The 9,739-nt window shown below is 41.4% G+C and overlaps 1 protein-coding gene across 1 annotated transcript; it reads right to left on the reverse strand.

The window, feature by feature from the left end:
* Positions 1 to 3,166: 3,166 nt before the first annotated feature.
* On the reverse strand, positions 3,167 to 9,428 carry LOC307248833 (putative nuclear hormone receptor HR38). Its single transcript, XM_080025350.1, has 7 exons — positions 9,293 to 9,428; positions 6,639 to 7,465; positions 6,148 to 6,277; positions 5,727 to 5,890; positions 5,355 to 5,557; positions 5,082 to 5,260; positions 3,167 to 4,975 (listed from the first exon to the last, which is right to left on the reverse strand). The coding sequence occupies exons 2-7, from the start codon at positions 7,461 to 7,463 to the stop codon at positions 4,713 to 4,715; spliced, it is 1,764 nt and encodes a 587-aa protein (XP_079881476.1). The 5' UTR covers positions 7,464 to 7,465; positions 9,293 to 9,428; the 3' UTR covers positions 3,167 to 4,712.
* Positions 9,429 to 9,739: the final 311 nt, after the last annotated feature.

Below are 9,739 nucleotides of genomic sequence, written 5' to 3' on the forward strand. Positions count from 1 at the left end.
AGGTGCAGCCTCCTCACAAACAAATCTATTAGCTTTACTCCCGCTGGAACAATATCCTCTCCAGCAGTCAGCTGCTCTCCCTCACACACACATACACACACACACACACACACACACACACACACACACACACACACACACACACACACACACACACACACACACACACACACACACACACACACATACCATCTTTATGACAGACGATAACTCTATGACTTATGACTCAATTAATGAAATATTTTGAAGTTAGCTAAAGAAAAAGAAAAAAGTGATAATTAAAGATGCTAAAATATGCTTAATTCATTCATCATAATATATTTTATTATTTTACAGCAGTGATCGATAAAGTTAGTATTAAAATGTCCCCCATGGGTCTATCATTATGCATAAAGTGATTTACTGGATTATTATGATTTCCTTGTGTTTATCTTTCTGTCAATTGTTCTGTGTGTAACATTGAAAAAAAATTAAAAAACTGAATAAAATGTCTTGTATTTTGTAGGCCAAACATACTCAGCCGATAAAGCTGATTCTGACTGTATTTTCAGCCCCCTGGCACGGCACTGTAGCAGCCCGTGTCAGTCTGCTGAGCGGTCGGGGACGGGGTCATCCCTATGTTCCAACAGCCCGATGGTCCCACAGCCCTAGGTTTCTGAAATTGGCGATTAGGTTGAGGCATCACATGGGTGGTTAGGGTTAGGGTAAGGTGACAGGGCGAGGTTAGAATAGGAGTGACACACATACACATACACACAGAGACATACTATTCTCTATTATATAGTTAGATTATTTAGAAATGTGGGAACATAGACACGCTCCCGAACGGTCCACCTCTTTGAGACATATTGTCATGAAATTGGTCTACATTTCTTCTAAACACCAGCTGGTCAAACTTACCCCTTATCCCTGGAAATACATCAACATTTAATTGATGGATTGCCACAACATTTTGTACATACTGTATACTCGTGGTTCCCAGAGGATGAATTCTAATAACTTTGATGATCTTTGATGATCTGATATGTGTTATGCATAGTGTTGTACTTTGTGTTGTCACTGATGCATTTACAGTACATGTAAGCAGTTGTATTATAAGGTTGTAGTTGGTTGTGGTTAATCAATCAAAACAAATCATACCTCATGAGCTCATCACTAGTGTTGTAGTTAAAATGGTAATCCTATTAAAAGTAACTAGTAAAAAGTAACTGTCAAATAAATGCATTGTATTAAAAAACAATTGTAGTAAAGTAAAACTATAAAGTAACATGATAATTGTCAATTACCTTCCTCTACTGATTATTTTAAGATATTACTGCCATGCAAATAGTTTGTACAAATAAAATCCTATGTTGGTGTACTGTAACGAATCAGAAACATATTGACATTGTTACATGTGTCCAGACCTTTTCTGGACTGGCCTGTATGAGTCTGAGAAGGTGCAGGCTAGATTTAAGAAATGGAGCTTGGCATGTTTGGCCGGCAAATCACTATGACAAGTGAGCCACATACTTGGCCCAGAAATGTGTACCATATGTAGGGTGAAAGGCTACAGTTTGATCCTAAAGGCACAGTATTGCATGTCAGGGCACATGTCAAAAATCATGGGGCCAATGGCAGCTCCAGATGGCACCTTTCCACTTTTGGATGAAGATGGTGTCAAGGAACTCGGCAGGTTCTAACATGGGATGACAGTATTGGGGGAATCTATTTATGTTTGGACAATGTGAAAGGGCAACATGGTTGACTTGTCATGGATGCATGACCACAGAAGATGAAAAGCCAGGCAGGAGATCAAATGTTTTAACACAGTAAATGGCAGTACACTTGCCATTTTGTAACATAATGAACACCTCAATCAATGCCAGCTAGCTTTCATATTGCCTCGTCCTCTTCTCTCCCCTTGTCCTTTTTTTCCACACAGTCTGCCAACACCAAAATCGAGATGACCGGAACGTGGTGTACAGTAGGATCGAATATCAAGAAGGCTGAATGCAGTCGGTGCTGCAGTCTGCGGTGGCACGGTGTCACCTTCCCTTTGGTCAAGGATGTTGCCAACAATAACGCCATGTGTGACAAAACAACACGGACTCAGTGAAAACCAGATTAACGACTGCTTTCGGCCACTTTTCATCACATCATCAATATGTATCAAGCTGCCACACAGTGAATGCTATGTTAACATTGCACCAATTAACCGGGAAACGTTTTCTATAATGTTTTTTAAGGATAGGACTGGTGATATGAAAAGCCAAAAAATATCAAGCTCCCATCTCAAGTTCTGCAAGGCACAACGGGGCTTTCAGCATACGTCAGTGACAATGCTACATGTTCCTGTTCAGCGAGTGTGATGTTAACCATGTTTACCATCTTAGTTTACCGTGGTAGCTTGTTAACATTTGCTAATTGGCACTAAACACAAAGTGCAGCTAAGGCAGATGGGGATATATTTCAACGTAAATGTAAAAGTATTGGAAAAAAACTATTTAAACTTGGTGAAAGCGGGAGTTGAAAAGATGAGGCCACCAGAGTTAATACAACTCATCCTGTTGGGAACATGCAGATCATGGCAATACATCCAGCTGATGTTGAGACCTTTCAGTCAAAACCTCAAATCTCAAGCTCAAGGAGGCGCTAAAGAAAAAGTCTGCAGATCACCATAGTTATTAGGATTAATCTTCTGGGAACAATGAATATTTGTACAAAATGCTGTGGCTAACCATCCTTAAATACTATCTTAATTAATGAACTGTTACTTCATTACATGAACATGTTCAAAAATTGTCTGCTAAAATAGCCCCAAACAAATCATACTCCTGCCCACACATTTTGGTCTTTTCACGTGGTGTGTTGACAACAAAATATACAGAATACTGCCAGTCTTTTCCATGTTTTTTGCAAGCCAATGCATCCAACAGTAGAATATTTCACCAGGATTCATTGAATTCAATTAAACTTAGAGGGAAAATAACACATGAATACTCGTTTTCCTAAAAGAAACATCTTCCCCAACAGTACCAGAGCACACTCAGGATATAGACTGTATAGAAAAACCACAACTTACAGGATATATTACTTCACATTCTAACATTCAAACAAAGGCAGTCGCTGATGTATTTTCAAAATGATTTAATATCAAATATTCTCTTCTAATACTTCTGCATCATTTCACGAGAGCCCTCGCAGTATTTTTCAAAGTCCAAAAACGTGTCACAAATAAAACACATACAGTAGGAGAAAAGAAGTACTCTTCATACTGTTCGAACACTGCTTTACAGTAAGTGCTCTTAGCTGCTCTTCTTCGTATCACGACATAGTGACTTCTTAAGATATTTCTTAAGTTCACTTTGATATGAAAATTTAAAAGACAAATCCAACATGTAAAAAAAACATCAGAAGAATGTGGAAGACAGTAGGAGAGTTTTACGAACACAGGGTTGAGGTTGAAAACACATGTAGGGTGATGCATTTGTAGCTATAAGACAAGAAAACGGTTGATGTCAAACATAAAATGTCTCCTCACGCATGTGGATTTTCTTTGGGTAAAAATGAATCGTAGAAAGGGCATACTATTTCTACATGTGAATACAATATGACTTTTCTTTTACTAAATGCAATCCAAAACTGGGCGTCTCTACTGTAATTCTGTATTTCACTGCCTAAGTAACATGTAAACAGGATCTGGTTCTTGTACATTTTAAACCATTTGTCGGCACTTGATGCGCTTCCAGTTTAGCAGGGTTAGTGTGCGTTCAAGTATTGCATGCCCTATCTATGTCAAACTGTACACGCAGGCACTATCAAAAGCTGGCACAGACCTGACATCGTCACATGTCACTTGTTGTGGCTTTATAAAAGGCACTTTGCATTTTCATTCAGCAAGTCAAGTTTGGTTCTTAAAAGCCCAAGAAATATGTTTTACAAGGACTTGCAGTTCAACAGGAACCTGCACCAGCCTTTGCAAGGAGTTTCAAAATGGCAGCACAAGAGTTATGGCAGAACATTTTGTTTAGCTTAAGGCAATAAGGTTTGTAACCGGTAGGAACTAAATAAGAGTAAACTTTGGTCCGAGACCTTGCAGGAGCACGATTAGGTGGGAAAAAAACTATCCTTTGTGATTTAAACAAAATTATCACGGATTCTCCCTTTTGAAAAGTAAGACCCCAAAGGTCTTTAAAGGAAGAGGACGTGAGATTCGGCCTACCCTTTTTCTACCAAATAATCTGCCATCTCAGCTTCTTAGTGCGAACAAAAAAGCAACATTTAAAACATTGTTTTTAAAAGATTAGTGTGCTTCTCTTGTTTATAGAAAAGGCTGAGTATGTAACACTGGATATTCCAAAATATCCACATCTCACTAGCTGCATTGCAGGACAACATTCACACATCCAGCACTGCAAAAAAGTCATCTTTACAAATGCACACAAAAATATATAAACTGTGACCTTAATTGTTAATACCATTTCAGTTGTCTATGACAGCTTCATTGAACTGAAATAAATCTTTATGTAGTAATCACATAGGTATGTACCATATTCAATTTCAAAACTGAATGTTAGAAAAATAATAGTCTATGGAAAAATGTTCGACATTTGTCAGCACACAAGTCAGTGTGGTAGAAGAAGGTTCACCAGTAGAGTCAAGGGATGAACCTCACTTCAAGTGCTTTGTCTGTGTATGTTATTGATAACACATTCATGTGTATGTCTTTTTCAGAATGGCAAAGTATCCATAAAGATTTTCTCCACTATTGGTGGGGGAGGGACCAGGTCTTCCAGTTTCAGGTAAAAGATGCGCTGCAGGCCCTGTGTGCATAGAGTTCTCAGTTCAGGGAGTTTGCCCAGCAGACGAGAAAGGTAGTTGGGCTGGGTCCGGCTCAGTTCTGATCCGCTTCTGCTCACGTGTTCCCTTAAACAAGCGATGAGATGATTCTGAAAGTCCTCCACCCGTTTGGGCTCTTTCAGCCCGTGGCGATCTAGAAGCAAAAGATGTTCCCATGAGAAACACAGTCCTGAATCTGAAACATTGCGTTGAAAAAGCATTCAGATGTAGTGTAATGAAAAGCAAACAGAAGCTCTCACCAGTTATAATAACAAGCGCCGCCAGACAGGAAAACAAGGAGACGTCTAAGTTCATACGGTGAAGGTTCTGCGAGAAATACATGATGGAGTCAATCCAGTCACCGAAACTGTGAACGCACTGCAGCCGGTGGAGGACGACACCGTTACAGAAGATCAGCTTGTTCTTCTCAGGAATAGACCTGCACAGTTTAAAAACCAACAGTACAGTCAGGATATTGAAGGGTGTACATTAGTCCCTTGAATTATTATGTTCAACTGCAGAGGAAGCCATACCTGTATGCGAGTCGCAGAATGAAGAGCTCAACAAAGGCGGATTCAAGAAGCAACTCCTGGTCCTCTGTGCAGAAGTCTGTGAATCCTGGGATGGTTTCAGCCCAGTTTCTGATGACATCCAAGGCACCGGTCAGCAGGTCATAAAACTGCTGGATATCCGTGGCATCCTCCTTTTCTTTCTGGCTGTCCACTGTCTCCTGATACTGAGGAGAGGGAGAGAGATTAAAAAAAGGGTCAAGTGTTACTGAAAAGAACTGCAAATACCATTAATGAAATACAGTGTCTATATGCTTTCATTCTACATCCTGTATGGAAGTAACTGTAAGTGATCTGATCAGTTTGGTAGACAGGCTGCAATTTGTTGAGACTTACCTTGGAATAGTCCATCTTTCCAAGGCTGGGGTTTGAGTCTACGTGAGCCCTGACAAGAGAAGTTATGATGTTTTCACTCGGGGTTGTGGACGAAGCCTCGGCCGAAGTCTTGGGTTTGGAGGGCAGACGACCCCGGCGACCTTTGAGGCTGTCCGTGCGAACAACTAAAAGAAAGACAAAAAAGAGGGGGAACGACTTAAATAAAAGGTGTGTGACTGTCACATGGTCGTTGCTGCACCCCAACAACAACTGCTGTATCAGTTGCCCTTTTTTCTGCAGCTGGCACTGTAAGGCTCGGGTTGCGTACAGTATATCTGTCATTCCTAGCTTTGGTTTCACAAGACTGTCATGACCAAACCCTGCTTTCTGCTCATTAAACACTTGCCACTGAAAGCTTTAAGAGAGTCTCACATTGCATTACCTTCTTTGACCATTCCCACTGCGAGACATTTCTGGAAACGGCAGAACTGGCAACGGTTTCTCCTCCTCTTGTCCACTGGACAGTCTCTATTGGTGAGGCATACGTACTTTGCATTTTTCTGCACAGTGCGCTGTCAAACAAGAGCAAAAAAAAAACATTACTATAGCTTTGTAAAGCTGAACATATGTAACAATGTAAATGACAGTATTGCACCAATACATCTGCATAGCGGTCACCGCCAAACACCATTGGTGCTTTCCTGCTAAAGGCTTAGAATGAATTTCTTATTCAATCTGCATAACTCGACTAATAATGAGGCTAAAAAAATCCAAGATTGATTCGTTTTTACACAAACACATAAGATAAGGAAATACTTTTAATAAGGATTCCTTAAATCTGACTTTGAACAAGACGTTTACTTTTCTAGTTACCCTCGGCTGACATACGACGGTAGTAGAATAAACTTGCTAAATGCTGTTCAGCGATTTTACCTTGAAGAAACCTTTGCAGCCCTCACAGGTGCGGACTCCATAGTGCTGACAGGATGCGTTGTCACCGCACACTGCGCAGCGGCCCTCATGGGTTCCTGGTGTATGGGTTTGAGGAGATGTCAGGGCCCCCTCCACAAGCCTGGAACGTTCCAGGGGTGCGTGCTCAAGGGACATGGGGGGACAATGAAGCGGAGAGACATGCTGCTGGGGAGACAGGAAGAAAGGCTCGTCGTGGCATGGCTGAGCATCCTGGTGCTGCCCTAGGGGCTGCTCTGGTGCTGAGGTGAAGGAGAAAAAGGAGAGCTGCTGGGCCATGGCCGCCTTATCGGCCACAGAGGAAAGGGGGGCCGAGGGGTAGGTGCCGAAAGGGGAATCCCAGACTGGTGCAGCCTGGGACTGAAAGCCCGGTGTTGGAGGCGAAGCAGAGGCATAAACTGGGCTGCCATAGTAGTCAGAACCACACGACGACAGAGTTTCATCAAGGCAGCTGAGCGCAAAGGATCCTGGGTAACAGCCATACACCTGGAGATCATCCAGCTTGAAGGCTTGGCTTGGCATCTGAGGGCTTTCAGCTACCATGGCATGGCCGAAGGAAACTGTTGAGGCGGGAGGAGAGGTGGTAATCTTGCAGGAATAAGCATCAAACTCCCCCATGTAGCCATTTTCCACCAAGGTGTTGATGCTGGGCAATGAAGATGCAGACAGATGGTCCTTTTGGCCACTGATGTCCATCACCAGTTTGGCACTGAGGTCAGGATTCAAGAACTCAGAGCTGAAGTAGGTGTCATGCGGCAGGGATGCATACTGGGTCTGTACACAGGGCATTGCTAGGACAGAAGACAGCAACAGATGAAGTAACACTCAATGGTTGTCCTTGTAAGATAAATATTTTTTTTACATTCAAATATAGTAAATATTAATTTCAAATAAATATCAAAATACTTCAGAAAAAAGTTTTCTGCGTATGATAATGCATTGCAAATGATTGTCACCCAACGGCTTTTTGTGCTTACTTTTTCAAAACAAAAGAAAGTAAGTCAAATCACTGGGGATATTTAGGGCTGACATGTTGTCTGTTTAAATATATGTACGTGGTAATGCATGCAATTAAGTTCACACATCCAAGTACATTAGATATCTATGTCAGCCTGTTTTAATCACCCCTCTTAACCATCCAAACATTAACACCGCAAACACACACTCATTTCCCCTTTGTGCCATGTCTCCAGCCTCAGAGGCCAACCAGTCCTCTTTTGAAAATGCAGAGGGTTGTCCACTTGAGCAACCAGATATGGTCGGATATAGTGTTACTGGCTGATAATGCTCTGAAAACCTCCTTCAGTAGAGGGCAACCCTCTTTCACAGGGACTGTACCAAGGAGTGTTGCTGATTGTATTTCAGGGCTGGATGCCAAGGGAAAGGTGGCAAAGCCTGTTTGTGTGTGTGTGTGTATGTGTGTGTGTGTGTGTGTGTGTGTGTGTGTGTGTGTGTGTGTGTGTGTGTGTGTGTGTGTGTGTGTGTGTGTGTGTGTGTGTGTGTGTGTGTGTGTGTGTGTGTGTGTGTGTGTGTGTGTGTGTGTGTGTGTGTGTGTGTGTGTGTGTGTGCATGGTTGAATGAATGGGCGTGTACCCACAAGTACGACATCACTCACTCTTTGCGTTTTTCAATACACGTGAAATTATGCACATCTAAGAGAACACCCAAGCAGTCTTTCGAAAAGTGCTAAAACTTAAACAAAATTATTAGAATCGATTATTTTCCCCTAAACTTACCAACACTGACTGGAAGCGCATCAAGTTCCCTAAACTTATTAGTAATTACTAATACGCTTGATTTACATGTAGGCCTATCAGAAGACCACCCTGCTCAAGGGTCCAATATGGGTTTTTTGCATAGATAGTAAATAAGGTTTTTTGTCTTATAAATATACCCTCCTCCATAAGTATATGACAACAGTAGGCTATAACACCCACACATAAAACATGCTACATGTAATATAATAAAGTTAAGAATGTAAACCAGACAACTAATACAACTTTTAACGAAGTATTCATTTAATCACTTATGACAAAATGTACATTATTAACGATACAACAAGAATTGTTCTTGCCATAATAAATACATCACACAAAGTTTATTGGGTAGCTCAAACTAACTAATAGAAGAAAGAGAGGAGTCTGTGGTGTGTGTTTGTTAAGTTAGTATTCTTTTTTGCAATATTGTATACAACCCCACTCACACGAATGAGGGTAGACTAGTTGAATCAACAAAACGGAACAAAAACCTTCATGGAGGTAAGTTGTATTGCAAAGCAGAACATTAGACTGTATTAGTTTGAGCTAAATGCACCAAACAAATGTCCAACCAAATGAACAGCTCTGATTGATACCCAGAGAGGGAGGCTGAGGAACATAGGACATCTTCAAATGGCATTTTCTATTAATTAATTTGAGTATAAGGCTGCAAACGTTTAATTGTTGCATATATGAGCAGTCCGGCGAGTCTTGTCCCATTAGTTTAATTAAATTATTATGGAAATAAATATAAAGAAGCAAGCGGGCAAGCTAATGTATCTTAAATCAGCATTAATGTGGCACATTGAATAAACAAACATGAATACATGTATAGGCTACATACAGGTGACTTTCACTCACCTGGTTCATGTAAGTATCCGGGCTGTGGAGCTTGGCATTTATTCCAAACGAGTAAAACTGATCAAAACTGTCACCTCTGCCAGCTGCTGTCAGCACACACACTCATTCAAACACATTCTCACACACAAACACTGGGTTAGACCAACGCAGGAGACTCCATACACTCTTGTTTTATTTTGGAAGCGTCGACAAAGGGGTGGGTCATTGCCCAAAAATGGTGAAAGGGGCGGTGGAACGTTCCGGGTTCGCCGACCAATCAGCGCCGTGTTCGACACAAACGTTCTTCCATGTGACGCACGCTCGGGATTCCATTGACGCAAGAGTTGGGGGAGCGTGCGATCTAAATATAAACCGACAACGACAGCGGCGCTCACGTGGGGCTATTACTGGATACAAAGTGCTAAAAATAGGCGTAGTTTGGAGGTGCAGACGTTTTATTACTGGAAA

The sequence above is a fragment of the Ammodytes marinus genome, assembly GCF_949987685.1.
Source record: "Ammodytes marinus genome assembly, chromosome: 4".
Lineage (NCBI taxonomy): Eukaryota > Metazoa > Chordata > Actinopteri > Uranoscopiformes > Ammodytidae > Ammodytes > Ammodytes marinus.